At 39.5% G+C, this 16,745-nt stretch overlaps 2 protein-coding genes across 7 annotated transcripts in view; one reads left to right on the forward strand and one right to left on the reverse strand.

Moving 5' to 3' along the window:
- RNF170 (ring finger protein 170) overlaps positions 1–14,554 on the reverse strand; it is a 55,411-nt gene extending 40,857 nt beyond the window's left edge. Inside the window, exon 1 of one of the 5 annotated variants that reach the window (XM_031950790.1) lies at positions 14,324–14,554. The gene's annotated coding sequence lies outside the window, so the exon portion shown is untranslated. Of the gene's footprint in view, positions 1–13,719; positions 13,843–13,867; positions 14,298–14,323 lie in introns of those variants that run through there. The other 4 variants (XM_031950792.1, XM_031950789.1, XM_012539994.3 and 1 more) reach the window with 4 other exon arrangements.
- A 221-nt stretch (positions 14,555–14,775) lies between these two features.
- The window catches only part of HOOK3 (hook microtubule tethering protein 3), a 102,434-nt gene continuing 100,464 nt past the window's right edge, over positions 14,776–16,745 (forward strand). For both annotated transcript variants that reach the window (XM_031950787.1, XM_031950788.1), the window contains exon 1: positions 14,776–15,005. In XM_031950787.1, the coding sequence (XP_031806647.1) occupies positions 14,949–15,005 (57 nt within the window). In that variant the 5' untranslated portion in view covers positions 14,776–14,948. The remainder of the gene's footprint in view (positions 15,006–16,745) is intronic.

The raw sequence follows: 16,745 nt of genomic DNA on the forward strand, positions 1-16,745 counted from the left end.
CTTTTATTGTAGCCTCTGATAGGACCTATGCAATTCTAATTGCAGCTCCAGCATATTTGAATTGAGTTTTTTGGTTGTCATTGTTGCTTTAAAATTTTCTCTGTGATCTGAAGGTTTTGAAATTTAGCAATGATGTTCCTGTATGTTTTTCTTGTAAGAACTCTTGAGGTGATAATCAGTGGATTTTTTTCATTTCTACTTTCCCCTCTTGTTCTATCATTTCAGGAAAATTTTCTTTAATTATTTCTTCTATTATTGTATTAAGGTTTTTTTTTGGGGGGGGGGTTGGTCATAGCTTTTCAGGTAGCTTTCAATTATTCTTATGTCTTCTCTTCGTGATCTGTTCTTTTTTATTTTTCTTAAGAGATATCTCACATTCTCTTCTATTTTTTCATTTTTTATATTTTGTTTTATTATTTCATGCTTTCCTAATTTCACTGGTTTCTTCTTGCCAATTCTAATATTCAAAGAGTCATTTTTTTCTTTAAGATTCTGGATCTCCTTTTCTAGGGTTGATTTTCTTTTCATAATCTTCTTGTTTTTCCTGGTTTGGGGGTTTTGGGGAATTTTTGCTAAGATAATTGGGATTAAGTGACTTGCCCAGGGTCACATAGCCAGGAAGTGTTAAGTTTCTGAGACCAGATTTGAACTCGGGTCTTCTTGACTTCAGGACTGGTGCTCTATCCACTGTGCCACTTAGCTGCCCTCATTGTTTTTTTTTTTTTTTTTTTTTTTTAAGTTTTCTCTCAATATCTCATTTAATTTTTAAAAAATTTTTCTGAGTTCTTTTCAGCTATTTGACATCACTCTTCGGGGTAGGAGAAAAAATTTTTAATCTCAGTAAACTCCTCTGAAGTTGAACTCCAGTCTTCCCTATTCCCATCGTAAGTTTCTATGGTTGGGTTGGTTCTTTCTCCTTTGCCTACTCTTTTTTGTAAAAATAAGAATTAGTTAGTGTTATTGATGAGGTCTAGATATGGGGTACCTAAATGAAATAAGGGTTTAATTGAGGTCTAGTGGCAGGTTCGGGGTAGGGAGTCAAATAGAGCTCCCCTGCAACTCCTTTGGATTCAGCTCAAGGATACGGAGTTAAATGAGGTCTACAGCATAGAGTCACCTGTAAGGAATTACAGGACCGAGGAGCTAGATTGACAAAAGAGGCTTATTATGGGGTTTGGAAATAAGGTTAAAGTATAGTTAAGGAAACAGGTAAGGATAGAGAGATAAGAAGGGCACCAGAAACAGGATTCCAGGGGACAGAGGGCCCTGGCATACCAAGTGTAAGGCTAGCATGTTTGAAGCCTCTGCAAAGAGAGGATTCTAGCTTAACTCTTTTATAATGAGAGATTCAGGTAAAGGGGCCTGTGGGTGGAGTCCCAGGTTGGCTCCTTTTGGCTTTCAATGGGGGCTTGAGTCTGCTTGATGGGGGTTGGGAAACCTAAGCAGATCATTAGAATGGGGGCTGGGATAGCCCAAGTTAGCTCAAATCCGGGTGGGGGCTGGGACAGGCCCAGATCTTCAATTGGAATTCAAAGGGACCAGGATTTGTGAATCAAAGGTCCTAGCTTCCTGTATTGATAATTCATCAACTAGGTAGGGGGAATCAGAAAGGAAGAAACAGATTTAAATTCTTAAAGGGACCACAACCCGCATCATTATCACTTATAGTCCTGGGGTGGGGGGAATGGAGTCTTTGACTTCACTTCAATTCTCCCTTACGAGTTAGAACCACAAACCAAGAATTTCAATCTTCCCATAGCCCACAGAAACCCTGCCCTACTGGTTCTGCACTCACCAAGTCTGTGCTGGTTCCTTCTTAATCAGGACAGAATCTCAGCAGCACAATTGGGTCTAATGCTCCTTATCAGTAGAGGTTCCTTTGGTCTTTCCAGACTCAGAACCCCAACTTCCCACATTCAGCAGGATGTAAAAGTTCCTGTGGTTGGGAATGAAGCTACTTCCAAACCCAGCTAACATTATGGCTCCCAACTTGCAGTTTCAGCAAACATAGCCTGGAATGTTCACATTTCATATAGACCAAACCTCAGTCTTCCAGTTCTTCGCATCTTCTCTGATTTTCCCAGGAGAACCACAATTCTGCCTCCATTCTTATTTGTTTTTCATCAATCTAGGTTAATCCTGTTTTGCTTGTGGGGGAAATATGGAGGGCTTGGAATTTTCTGACCATCTTCTCAGAATCCTCCTAGATTTTCTTCTAACCATGCCTTAAACCCAAATCACTCTGGCCAAAAGATCCTAAGCCAAGCCTACTAGGTCTTTGTTTTGTCCCTGACTGCCTCAGAGCAAGTGTAAATAGCAATTTTTCCTAATTTGGCCAGAAATCCTGAGAGTTTTCTCCTCCTAGATAAGTTTTTTTTTTTTTTTTTTTCCCCACTAGGTAAAAGAGGTCATTCTTTGCCTCATTCTTACCTAGCTTTAATCACTGATTGATTGAGTTTTGCTTGAGTCAAAGTGAAACCTGTTAAAGATCTTAGCTTAAAAAGGCTGAGGTCTCCCACTACATCGAGGATCATTTCTAGCCCTTACAGATCTTGCCACTGGACCCAGATAGTTCTGAAGGAGAAAGTAAGACTGGTAACTTTGCCCACCCTCCTTCATTCAAATCCAATTCATTTGCATGTCTTAGCATCATCTCCCTGATGTCATGATCATCTTTGAGAACAAAGGACAAACAACCCACTTTAGAGTACTCCAAGAGAGCAAATCTGCCATTATGAGATAGAAGAGATAATTTCTTTCTCTCCCCCCCCCCCTCCCCAATTCTCCAGGAAATGTCTGCAAATTGTATTTCATTCTTCCACAATCTTGGAGATGTGGAACAAAGGAAAAAAAACACTACTCTGGAGCTAGAGCACCTGTTAAATTCCATCTCTGATAATTAGTCTATATGACCATGGATAAAATGTTGAGTTCCCTTCCAATTTTAGAGCTATAATTTCACAATTCACATTTTCCTAATCATACTAAAGTCAAACAATCACACAGAGCCCCAGTACAGAAATTAGAGGAGCACAAAATATTGGCCCAGATAACATACCAAAAGTAGAAAAAAATGAGAATGAACATACAAACTTTCTTGGTTCAACGTTTGAATTCGGTTACAACTACACACCTATTTGCAGCCAAAAAAAAAAAAAAAATCCAACTGGTATTCAACAACAATCAGTGAATCAAGAATTCATTATACTAATTTTGTTCTCAATCAAATGACTTATTCGTTAACAAATGCCAGCAGTCTAAACCAAGTCCTATACAAAGAGACTATAAGCATATCAAATAGTATTTTTTCATGCTGATTAACATGATAAATATCCTTGTATTTTCTGTTTCTAAGGTTAGCACCAGCCCCTTAGGAAATAACTTCTACATAGAAGGACTTAAAGTTTAATGAGTAGCTATGAAGATTACTTGGGTTCTTCAAACACCTCAAATTTATACTTTCTGACTTTATTAATGAAGAAATTAAATAATTATAAACATTTAATTGGTTGAAAGCCATATATTAAGTAGGAAGTCTTACAAATGGCAGCCAAAACATATGCTAGGCATGAATAAATTTTCTTGGTAAGATGCATTAGCACAGATATATCAAATGAATACTTGTCTTCTCAGTTTTCTATCATAGTAATAAGAGTTCCAATGACAATTTATCTCTGATTTGGCCATAGAAACAATAAAATTCGCCATTTCCCTCTATCCTGTCTATTTTTCCCTTTTAAGTTATTTAAACTCATAGGAAGACAGTTTTATTTTTTGGAAAAATGAAAAAACTTTTCCATTCTTACACCTCATTGCTAGCCTCAAGATTTTTCTACATGACAACTTTTAAAATACTTAAAAGTTATCTTTTAACAACTATCATCCCTTAGTCTCCCTCCCAGTTTCTTTTCCAGGCTAAGCATGTTCTATTTCCTTCAACCAGTTCACATGTAAGCATTATTTCAAATATCTTCAACTTTCTGAATGCATTTTTTGGGGACACACTCCAGCTTGTAAATCACTTACACAAAGAAACCTGGTACTCTAAACATCTATGATCAATCTCAGACTTTTGTTTCTTCTTTCCATAACCAGTCTACTGAAAGCAGAATGTTAAAGAAAGGCTTAGAGGAACATAACAGGAAGTAACCAACTGGCTGTAATATTTCTGTGTGGCAATCATTAAGAAATCCACAGTGGAAGAGAATGCTAAGCTTGTTAAGAAACTCAAAAGAAAAATGAGAGGCTCTCTCAGAAAGAAAAGTATTGTGAATACACTGGTGTGAAAAGGTGGCCAGGAGATCAGAGACATGGTTCCAACAGTACTCCCCGGAGACTATATCAATTAAGTTGAATATAGATGATCACAAAAATTTTGAAATTTTATTAATTAGCCTTTATTTATGAATGTAAAAGAGTAAGAAAAGACTATTGGGCAAGAAGAAAGGACTATCTTATTCTGACAAAATTATGAGCTATATTTAAGTTATATAAATTTTAAGAACTGATTTATCTGTTATGTAGTTTTGATGTAATATAGCTTCTAGGGGAGACAGCAATGATTTTGAGGTCCCCACACCTTAGGGGACTTCTGTTCTAAAAATAAGTCAGTGATTTTAAGTTTTCTGGCTTTGGAGTCTGGCCACACTCAATCTATTTTAAAGTCTTCTGGACTCAGGATAGTCCTATAGATCAAATTGCTGAGACAATATTGAATAGACCACGCCTCAGTTTACTGCAGACTGTCAGATAGATAATCTGTTGGTCAGTGATAACCAAATTCTGGAGACCATGCTTTGTCCTACTTCTGGGCCATAAAATTAGCATATCTATAAGATGAAGAACTAAATAAATGTGTCTCTGTGCTTCTGTTTCTTTGCTAAGTTCTCTTGGAATTTAGACCGCAATTGGCGGTACAATTACAATAAATTGCCATACATACAATAACTTGGAGATGGGTTCAAGTCTGCAAATTCTTTTGAGACACCTCATGACATTGGTTTGAGATCCCAACCTTTTGGGGTCCCTTTTCAACTTCAACATTTGGATGATGATCAGGAAAAAGAAATATGTTCTTTGAGACACTTATAAGTAGGAAGTCTCATTGGAAAGCTGCTAGTTCCATCTCTAAATCTGGCCTATATAGTTCAGAACTCTTTGCAAGTCCTTGAGCAGAGAACCCTTCAAAAGACTACATTTTTATCTTTTCAAGAGCAAAAATAGAGGATAGGAAGAAGGCAGGCATTATACATCCCTACCTAAGGAAAAGTTGGATTACTGAAATTCTGAGATATGAGAGGCTTTGGAGATGGAGTGTTTTGTGTAACAGCAGGGAGGTCAGTGCAGCTGGACTGCAGAGTACCTGGGGAGAATAAAGTGTAAGAAGACTAAAGGAAGACGGGGTCAGGTTATAAAGAACTTTAAATGTCAGAGGATTTTATATTTGACCTTGAAAGTTAACAGGGAGGGGCAGCCAGGTGTCTAAGAGAGAGTTCTGGTCCTGGAAGCCTCATTTTCCTGAATTCAAATCTAGTCTTAAGACACTTTCTAGCTGGGTCCCTGGGAAAGTCATTTAACTCTGTATCCCTCACTGTCTTTTATCTATAAAACAAGCTGGAGAAGGAATGGCAAAGCACTCCTGTGTCTTTACCAAGAAAATTCCAAATGGGTCATGACACAAAGGTGGAGAAGAATTGTAATTACAAGACAAAAGCTTGATCTTTAGGCAAGTTTCTATGGGATGTAGGTGGTAGTTGAAGTTTACAAGGGGGAATAAAGAGAATATTAAATCTAAGCTGATTAAGTCAGCAAAATAGAATTGAAAATAAGAGGGAACCAATAGAGTTTATTTTTGAATAAAGTGATAACATGGATTTTAAGAAGACTAATTTGACTCTTGAATGGAGGATAAAATGATTTGGAGAGAGATCTGAAGCAGGAAGTCTGCTATAGTCCAAGTTTGAGCTGAAGGCCTGTATCAGGAACAGAGCAGCATCAGAGGTGAAGAGGAGATATATACAAAATATGTTACAAACTAGAGCAAGTGATTGGATATAATGGGTGGGACAGAAGAATCAAGAATGTTACCTAGATAAAGTTTGGGTGCCTGGACAATGGTAGTGCCTTCAATAGTAAAAGAAAAGGTAGAAATGCAAATTAAAATAACTCTGAGGTTATTATGTCTATCAGATTAGCTAAGAAGACAGAAAAAAAGAAAACAATAAAATGGTGGAGGGGATATGGCAAAACTGGGGTATTAATGGATTGTTGGTGTAATTGTAAACTGATCCAACCATTCTGTAGAGCTGTTTGGAACTATATCCAAAGGGCTATAAGACTATGAATATTCTTTGATCTAGTAGTGTTACTATTGGCCTTGTATCCCAAAGAGATCAGAGTTGTCAAAGCTTTTGTGAATACACTGGTATTAACTGGTACACAAAAGCAGTTGTCAAAAAGGGAAAAGGACCCACATATGCAAAAATGTTTATTATTTTTTTTGTGTGTGGTAGCAAGGAATTGGAAAGTGAGGAGATGCCTATCAACTGGGAGAATGACTGAATAAGTTATGGTCTACGAATATAATGGAATATTATTGTTCTATAAGAAATAATGAGCAGGAAGATTTCAGAAAATTCTGGAAGGACTTATATGAACTGCTACTGAGTAAAGAGAGCAGAACTAGGAGAACATTGTACACAGTAACAGCAACATTATATGATAACCAACTTTAAAAGACTTAGCTCTTCTCAGCAACATAGTGATCCAAGATAATTCTAATAGACTTGTGATGGAAAATACCATGCATATACTATACTATATACTTTACAATTATAGAGCCTGAATGCAGACTGAAGCATACTGTTTTCACTTTTGTATTGATTTTTCTTTCACATGACTAATTTAGAAATGTTTAAACTGATTGTACATGTATAAGCTATATAAAATATATAGGGGAGAAGGGAAAGAAAAGGAAGGAAAAAAATTTGGAACTCAACAACTTAAAAAAACTATCTTTACATGTAGCTGGAAAAAAAATAAAATAATATTAAGTAAAAAAAAAAGTTAGGAAAAGATGAGGATTTTGGGGAAAAGGTAATGAGTTAGTCCCATTTTGGCCACATTGAGCTCGTTCCATTTTGGACATATTGAGCTCAAGATGTCTGGGGCAGCTTGTCCCATCAAAATGGGACAACCAGTTCAAAAGGTAACTGGAGATGTAAGGAGGTTAGGAAAGAGAATAGGGCTGGATAAGTATATCTGAGAATCATTACTAAGCTCGATGGCAGAAATTAGACACCTTTATAAAAAAGTCCAAGACATTGCCAACACTAGGAAAATTACCCTCTGGTTAAAAAAAAAAAAAAAAAAAAAAAAAAGACAGATAAATACTAAATAGATCAAAGGAAGCTTTCATTAGTTTTACACATAGCAATATTCTGATTCATTGGGAGCTAATAAAAGGTTTCAAATACTTATTATGAAACCATTGACAATCTCAATATATTAATCCAAAAAAAGAGAGTCAAATGAATTAAAAATGAAACAATAGTAACAAATAGGCCTTACAAAAGTTGTAGGTGGAGTGCAAAGCTTTATAGGAGCTGATGAAAATGCTATGTTTTCATCAAAATTTCTAAAGTCAGAGATTACTAAATATACTTGCTCCAAGATGCAAAATCCGTATCTCTACACTTTGAAGTCCCCAGTTTTTTTCAGTGGGAGGATCTATTTATCATTTCTCGGTACTGTAAGGGTGAGGGAAATGTGTCTTTGAAGGTACTGAGTGAACTCATTGGAATACAGAATTTAGAATTTGAGAGGACATTGCAGATTATCTAGTCCAATCTCCTATTAAATAGTGAATAAACTTCCAGATATTCAGAAACTCTCTAAGGTCCAAAAAAAGGAAATTTCTTTAGACTTTTAGTTATATATAGTTCTGTTGCTAAAGTCTCCAGAAAACTATGAAAGGTACGATAATGGCCATTGAAATATGCCAAATCCCCAGTAGAAAGGCCAAAAGATATGAACAAGCAATTTTTAAAAGAAAAAATTCAACATATCAACAATCATAAAAAAAGCTGTTTTAAATCACTGATGATAAAATTAATGGAAATTAAAAGAACTCTTAGGTTTCTTTTCATATCCAGATTGGGAAAAAAAAAAAAAAAGAAAATGGTCAATACTATGGGAATGCTATGGGGACACAAATATATTCTGGCACTGTTGGTGGAGCTGTAAATTGGTCAATTCATTCTTCTGGGAAACTATTTAGAGCTGTATTTAAAAAACAAACAAACTTTTAGCTATATTATAAAAATACATACCTCTTGATTAAGAGACACCCCTAATAGACATATACCTCAGGGAGGTCAAAGACAAAAGCAAGATCCCATATATACAAAAATATACATCGCTATGCTTTTTGTAACAGCAAACAATTAGAAGGGCTGTAGGTATCCATCAAACATGGAATGACTGAATAAGTTGAATATATGAATGTAAGAAAATTATTATGCCATATGGAACCATATATATGAAGAATTCAGAGAAACCTGGGACCACTTGTATAAAGTGGTGCAGAATAAAATAAGGAGAACTAGGAAAATAATTTATACAATGATCATAATAATGTAAAAGAAAACCAATAATGAAAGTCTTTAGGACTGATCAATATGATTAATTATCACCTCAAAGGACTTCCTAGTAAAGGATATTTCTTGTCTTTTATCAAAGAGACAGTGGAATACAGGAGTGGAATGAATATATATATATATATATATATATATATATATATATATATAATCATATGGAAACCATATGTTGGTTATTGTTGCGGGGGGGTTCAGGTGGGTTTAAATATATTTTATTTTAGACAACCTACATGAGCTATTTGTAAAAAAAAATATGCCTCTATTCCAAATAAATCAAGGAAATAAATATAAAGCTCAAAATAATATTAGTCCAAATTTTTCCAATTCCTAATTATATGAGAAGACAAAAAGCAGCAGTCAGTTATGATGATAAGGTAATCCAAAGTAATTAGCTGAATTAACATTTGAATTAACATTTCTCCATTTGTAAGCCATCTTTAAAGAAAAGGCAGCTAGACTGAAAAGGGAAAGACTAGAGGCAAGGAGATGAATTAAGAGGCTATTGCAATAGGGAGAGATATAAGGGCTTGAACTGTAGTGGAAGCTATGTAATTGAGACAAGACAATATATTAGAGAAATGTTATACAAGTAGATTCATTAGGACTTGGTAAGATCAATATGGAAGATGAAAAGAGAATGAGAACAAGAGGTGCAAACCTGAAAAAGTGGTGCCTTTGACAGAAATAAAGAAGTTAAAGAGTTTGGGTTTGAAGAAAAGATAATGAGTTTTGTCTTAAGACGTTCTGGGCATGCATGCATGTATTCCATGATGCAGCAAAAACCTTTTATGATGAGATGCATATAAGAAATCTAGTTCAAAATATCCAAATGGTAGATGATGATATAGGATTGGAACTTAGGAGAAAGATATGGGTTAGATATGTAGGCCTGGAGGAAGTCATCTGCATACTCAAAGGAGACTCCAGAGAATAAACAAAAAAATGCAGATGACCTAAGTAATAGCTTTGGAATACACCCATAGAGGGCAGATCATGGGAAGTTATTCCAAGGACAAAAAAACTAAGAAGGCATGATCAGACAAGTAGGAAACCAAAAAGAAATAGTCTCACAAAAATCCAGAGATGACGTACTCTCTACAAGGAAGAAATGGTCAACAGTATTTAATGCTATGATGATTTCAAGAAAGATTTGACAATTTAGTGAATGTTGGTAACTTGTTTCAGTTGAGATAATCAAGCCATAAATGTTTATTAAAAACACTGTGTGCCAGGCACTAAGGTCAGAAGTCAGATTACAAGGAGTGGAGAAGTGAATTTTTCCTTATTTTGGCTTTCCAATGACAATGGCAGAATGAAGGCTTTATAAGAAAGAGATTGAACTCCAGAAGCAAGATCTAATAGCATTGTTATGAATATGGATCAAATACTATAATTTTGCAAAGGCAAAAAATATCAGTATTGTTAATTATAAACATTTTCTGCAAATAGAAAATTTAATATTCACTAATGAATATGTGATAGAATGTGATTACATTTCTCTTTCTTCTGAGGCACAATACAGGTTAAGTGGAACTGAACTATTATAAAAAGTAAATCACATAAATACTTAAATGATCTTCATATATTTACAACTTTAAGATTTTGCTCCATATAGAAGCATAAAAAGATACACAGAATCAGAACAACCTTAAGAATTAAAATATATAAAATCATTTATATCATAAATGTTCCTGATCAGAGTTCCTGATCTTTCTATTGCAGTCTAGTTTTCATTTCCTAAAGTTTTGAAAATTTAAAGTATAGAAGAAGTGCTGACAATTAAATACTAGAGTGGAAGAATTATTGAAAATGCTAACTAAAAAAGAGTAGGGAATTATTGATAATATACATGCCTAGGAATAAGGGTAAGTGGATGGCTACTAGGCTTGTTCTTACCTCTGAGAATGAAAATGAACTGAGAATCTATTGGGTAAGGTTTGGAGATCTACTAGTAGATCTTGATCAACTAGTTGTGGGCTCCTGTGTTACAGGTATTGCAAGTATTTCATGTAAGAGAGAGGGTGAAGAGAGAATTATGTGAACTGACAGGTCAAACAATGTAGGGGAGGGGGGAAGAATGTCATGAATCACCTTCTCCCCTACTTTGGAAAAACTTTATCAATGAAATGGAGTCAAATATATATATTTTGTAAGAAACTCAATGCAATTAATAAAATGGCTGAGAGTAAAGGATGAAGAAACGTACAAAATTTACTCCAAAGATGTGTCTTAGAAGCTGAAAATATGGTATTAATATCAATTATGAAATCATTTCCAAGACTAAGAAGGCTTTAATTCTCTGTCTTTTTTTCCCAATAAGATCTTATTTAGAAAGGAAGTTCTTTTTGCTTAGTTTACATAGGCAGCTAGGTGGCGCAGTGGATAGAGCACTGGCCTGGAGTCAGGAAGATGCAAATTCAAATAGGCCTTCCCATGCTGACTAGCTGTGTAACCCTGGACAAGTAATTAACACTGCTTGTGTCAGTTCCTCCTCTATAAAAAGAGCTGGAAAAGGAAATGGCAAACCACTCCAGAAAATTCCAGTTGGGATAGGAAAGAGTCATATATGAATGAAAAACAATAAAGGCATAGATGAAATAAGAACAGTACCTTTACTACCTAGTTGTAAGAAATGAATGAATGAAAAGCATTTATTGAGCATTTATATAGGTGCACAGCATTTATGCTAACTGTCAGGGATACAAAGAGAAAAGTAAGTCGGTCTGTTCTCTTAAGACTTTGTGTATATTTCTACATCATGCTATGGTTTCCCAAAATATACACTAAATACAGCATCCCCTACCCTAACTACCTTACAAAATTTCTGGGAGAATCATGTTAGAGATGTTAAAGTACTTTGAGTACAAAGTTCTAAAAACATTTAATATTATTATGTATGTGGAGAGTTTTTAAAAATCTAATAAAAAAAAGAAGTGAAAGTATGATTAAACCCAGCACAATCCCATTCCTGCCTACCAATGTCATTTGCCTCTAAATTCCAAAAATGCTACACCAAATCTTTATCCAAAGTGCTACACTTCAGCTCTAGGGTTGTTGGGACAAGAGGATAAGCACTGAATTTTGCCTTTCAAAACAGTAGTGGTTTATTTTTGGTCACTAACAGAAGTTAGACATAGAATGTAGGAACAATGATTACATTCTCCTTAACAGGTGAGGGGGTAGCCCTAGAAACTACTGCCCAAATCTCCTAAGTTTTCTCTTAAACCTTTTCATTTCACATAAGCTCCAAAGTTTCCAAAGGAAAAAATTAATACCCTGTATGCTCAAGTGCAAGGAAATTTATAAGCTACATGGTATCAAGTATCAGTAATCATTCAGGGAGCCTTTAACATACTTCATCTCGCTAGTGTAGCCGGACCCACAAAGAACACCGAGAAAGCAAGGAGGCAGTTCAACATATTGTAGGCAAGAAAGCAAGCTTTATGGATGGAAGGTCAAGGTTTTCTGAATCTGGCAAACTGAGTTAAAGTATAGTTAGTACTTGCTAAACAAGCCCATAAAGTTTGCACAAAGAAAGACACAAAGAACTGCTTTGGGCCAAATTCAATCCTATTTTAAAAGCATTTATTCACTTGAAAACCTTGAAGAAGCCTTTTTATAAGAATGAATTAAGCAGAATTGTGAGAAAATTGTTTTGAACTAAGTCAAATGACAGTGAAGTCTACCTCCTCCAGACCAATAATTTCATTTGCTCCTAGTAAGCATTGGGTATATATCAAAGCAGATGACCAATTATCCATAATTTACAAATATCTAGGGAGTACTAAGAAATGGATTTGCCCAATCTCACATAACTGAGGTTTAGAAAAGGGGGCTAAAACCAAGTCTTCCCCAGCCCACTCCAGTTCTATATCCACTAATACTCTCGTCCATTGCTACTAGATTAATCAGTCAGCCAAGCATTTAAGTTATGTGCTAGCAATGAGGATACAAGAACACGGGTCCTACCTTCAAGGAGCTCACATTTTAATGGGGAATGCCACATGCAAATAATTCTATATATGCAAAATATCTACAGTATAAATGGGAAATAATCCTAGAGGGAAGACACTTGAGGGTAGAAAACCGAAGGGATAAGAAAGGCCTCTTGCTTAAATTGGGATTTAAAAGTGAATCTGGAAGAAAATCAGGGAAGCTAGAATGCAAAAGCACAGAGCCAGCCAGGGAAGAGGTACTCTTTCAAGTACTGACCTAGGATCCCAAGGTCATAAAAAGGAAATTCCAATTCTGTGACTTCTAAGCCAGGTACCTGATATGAGGAGGAGGAGCAATCCAAGCATTTCGGGGTAAAGCTATGGAAGAGGCATTCTTTAAACTAACCTATGATCCAGTGGTCATAAAAAAAGGTGAATTGCAATTCTGTGACCTTCTAACAAAGACCTTGGTAACATACCATAAATAACATGCAACAATGTTTCTTTCCTCACTCCTAGCAGCTGAGAATCATTTATAAAAAAGGCAAGATTACCCCACTTGCTCAATGGTCCAATCCATTCTTCCTCCCAGTCCCCTCAACCATCATTTTTTTATGAACTCCCAAATTCGGGATCACCTCAGCCAAGGAAGGCTTCTCTTTCCCTGAATCAGACGTGGCTTTTCTTTTCTGCCTTCCCACACTTCACAAGACACGTCACTAGTCTTTCTTTTAAACATGTGAATAACTGGTATCTGCAACGAGGGCTAGTCTCAAGTTTGTATCTAAGGCAGAGTCCTTGAATGCTAAACTGATCCGAATTCCTTTTCAGCTTAAAAAAAGGAAGAAAAAAAAAGGCGGGGTCGGGCGGATAGAAAGAGAAGCCGCCAACTGAGAGCAAAGGTGCCTCGATGGGCAGCAAGGGATTTCTGCAGAGATTGGGAGGAGGAGGGAGATGATTAACGCTTAAGTACAGTAACAGTTTATGACAACTACATCTTGCCTCCTCCTCCAGGAAGCCCTGGAGAGTGGGAGAGTAGACTAGCAGCACCACTGACAGCGGGGAGAGGGAAGCCCCAATTCTCAAGACTGCGCGCCCGAGAGGGCGCGCCAGGCCTAAATACTCACCCACCACCGGGAGTCGCAGCCACCTGCCCACACCGCCTCCCAGTCCGTGAGGCCCCAGAGAATCAATGAAATGGCCCAGGGAAGGGCCAGCCGGGCTCCACCCCAGGAAAGGCCGGCAGAGGCGCGGGACGGGGCCCCCATCACGCACCTCGGGCGGCCAGTCCGTTGCGGGCCCGGCCCCGGGGCGCGCACCTGGTCCAGCCTCCAGTTATCCCCGCTTGGCGCTTCGGGTGCGCAGGCCTGGGCCGCGACGTCCCGGGCCCGGAAGAGGCTCAGGCGCGACGATCACAGCGACAAGCAGCCAGGCCCCTAAGGATGCGGCAGATGCAAAGGCTTCCCAATATGCCCCAGGTCTCCTCCGGGATGCCCAGCAACCCGCAACTCCTCCTCACCAGCCCCACTCCCCTCCAGCTCTCCAGCTCCCCCTGGAGGAGGAGGAGCAGGGAACAAGAGAGCGAGAGAGAGGTCCGGAGCGGGGGTGTGGCGGAGCCGGCCTAATAGGGTACGTGGGAGGAGCCACGGATCCCTGACGGGGGACCGAAAAGGCGCGTGGCCGACGCTGCGCGCTCCAGGAAAGCCGATGGCGGGGCGGGAGCGCGCGTACCTTTCTCAACAGCTGACAAAGCAGAACGTCAATTTCAGTTGACAGAGAGAGAGGGATTATTTCCGGAGACTTGTTCTGCTGCCCCTCCCCCAACAACAGTCACTGGTTCAAATTTTATTTATTTATATACTGAGGTTTTCCCCACCACCGCTGGCGCAGGCGCAATTGCCGAACATAGGCAAGGGAGAGGGGGCGGGGTAAAGGTGAGTGGACAATCCCTCTCTCGCGCGTGCGCCTCCGGCACGCAAGAGGCGCCGGGTGTCAGGGTCGCGCGCTTACGTCGCTGACGGCTGGAACTGACTGGCCGGCGAGGAATGTGATTGTGCGCAGTGGGGGCGGCAGCGGCCGCAGCCACAAGCTGGCTGGAGAGGAGGGATACTCCACCGGACTGCGGGCGTGGTCGTGAACGCGCAGAACCGGCGCGCAGGCAGGAGCCGGACGTGGGGGCAGAGGGGTGACGGGCCCGAAGTGGTTGCGCCGGCCTGCGGGAGTGTCCGCTGCGGGAGTGGTCAAGGGAGGTCGGCATAGCGGCCCGGACTCTCCGGACACAGGCCGCGGCAGCGGCGGCGGCGGTTTCCGGCTAGTCTGGGAGGGTGGTGCCGCCGCCTTGACCCCGGAGTGGAAGATGTTCAACGTGGAGTCCTTGGAGCGGGTGGAGCTGTGCGAGAGCCTCCTCACTTGGGTACGTGACCCCGGGAGCCGGGCGCTTATTCCTTCTCTGGTGCTTTTCACATTCCCGGGAGGTGGAGGGGGGAACTGAAGAAGGGGGAGCGCCCCGGGCGGTGGCACCGTCACATCCGGGCGGGCGGGGGCCGCGTAGACACCGGGGCTCGCCGCCTCTTCTCCCGTCCCACCCCCGGCGCACCCCCCGGATGACGGGGAGATGGGGTGGGAGCCTAGGGACCACGTCCGCCGCTCCAAGGGAGCCCGAAGTTGCGTCTGTAGCCCAGTCTCTGATGTGAAAACAGGTTCTATGGAGGCTAATGAGCGGGCGTGAACGATTCTTTAATTAGGGAGCTTGTTTGCTGCTTGTGAAAGGCTCTATCTAGGGCTTCACCCTGCTGCTAACGTCGGCTCGCCCAGCGGTCTCCAGCAGTGTCTCCTAGCGAAGCCGAGAGACGTCTGCCCAGGACCCAATTTGTGGTAGTGATCCTGGTCTTTGTCTCGGCTGAAACCTTGGAATGTCAAGAAGGTGCTAGGGGGCTTTAAAAAAGTGGTGCAGCAGATAGAGGACCGGGCCTACAGTCAGGAAGACTTGCCAAGTTCAAATGTGGCATCATACCCTTATTAACCGTGTGACCCTGGTCAAGTCACTTCACCCCGTTTGCCTCAGTTTCCTCATCCGTAAAATTGGCTGGAGAAGGAAGTGGGAAAGTATTCCGGTATCTTTGCCTAGAAAACCTCAGATGGGGTCTTCGACACAACTGAACAACGGGAACTTGCCCGTTGAGTTCTGGGACATCTTGTGAGAAGCGAAATTATGCTTAAAAGACACAGGAATAGATATAGATATCTCATCTTAAACAAACTCGGGACCTTTGGACTCGGTACTAGGAGGTACTTCGTGGTATTGTGCTCAGAGGTCCCGAGTTTGTAGAAGATGAGTGCTTGAAGGCAGTTGAAACAGCATGCATTTAGGAGCAGAAAGCAAGAGGTAAAGGCAAGTGTGGAATGGAGTCATCAGGAGAATAGGATAACTTTAACTTGTTTTATGCTTCTTTGTTCTTAAATTCTCCTTGAGAACATAGACCAGTACAGTGTGCCCAGTGGGAACTTAAAAATACTTGCTTGTGAAAAGGCAGTACATTGCTACATTGTACTCTAACAAATAGAGAAACTGTAGTAGTTCATAATACATAAGGAAGATTTTCACACAAAATAACCTCATGATTCATATATTCCAATCCTTTATGAACTAAATGAGGAGGGTTGTGGAGAAATGGGGAGACAGTTACCAGCAATAAAAGCTTAATGTAATGTGATAGGGGTTCAGATTGGAAGTTAGATCTTTAGGTTTAACTACATACCCGGTGCACCCACCATATATGCCTGCTGCTCCCAATACCACTGGAAGAAAAATTCAATTGGTTTTAATCACAAATTTGTCAGCATTCTCAACTGCGCCCTCATTGTTGACCACCAATACTTTTATTCTACTATGAACAGTATTCTAACTGCTCTTTTTCCAGGTATTATTTTTCTATACCTTTTATTCTCAAGCAGTCTACACCATCATGCTTCTCTTCTTTGATCTTAGGCCTTCCCAGTAAAGGACCTTGCTTCATTCTTCACTGAAAAAAACTTAAGTCATCAATTAGGATCTGTCTCTCCTTTCTAGTTCTACACAGAATTCATGTCAGCAACTTGCCCCTTCAATTATGTCTTCTCAATTTGCAGTCCATTCTTTTCCACTGACTGTACC

This window comes from Sarcophilus harrisii, chromosome 2, assembly GCF_902635505.1.
Source record: "Sarcophilus harrisii chromosome 2, mSarHar1.11, whole genome shotgun sequence".
Classification (NCBI taxonomy): domain Eukaryota; kingdom Metazoa; phylum Chordata; class Mammalia; order Dasyuromorphia; family Dasyuridae; genus Sarcophilus; species Sarcophilus harrisii.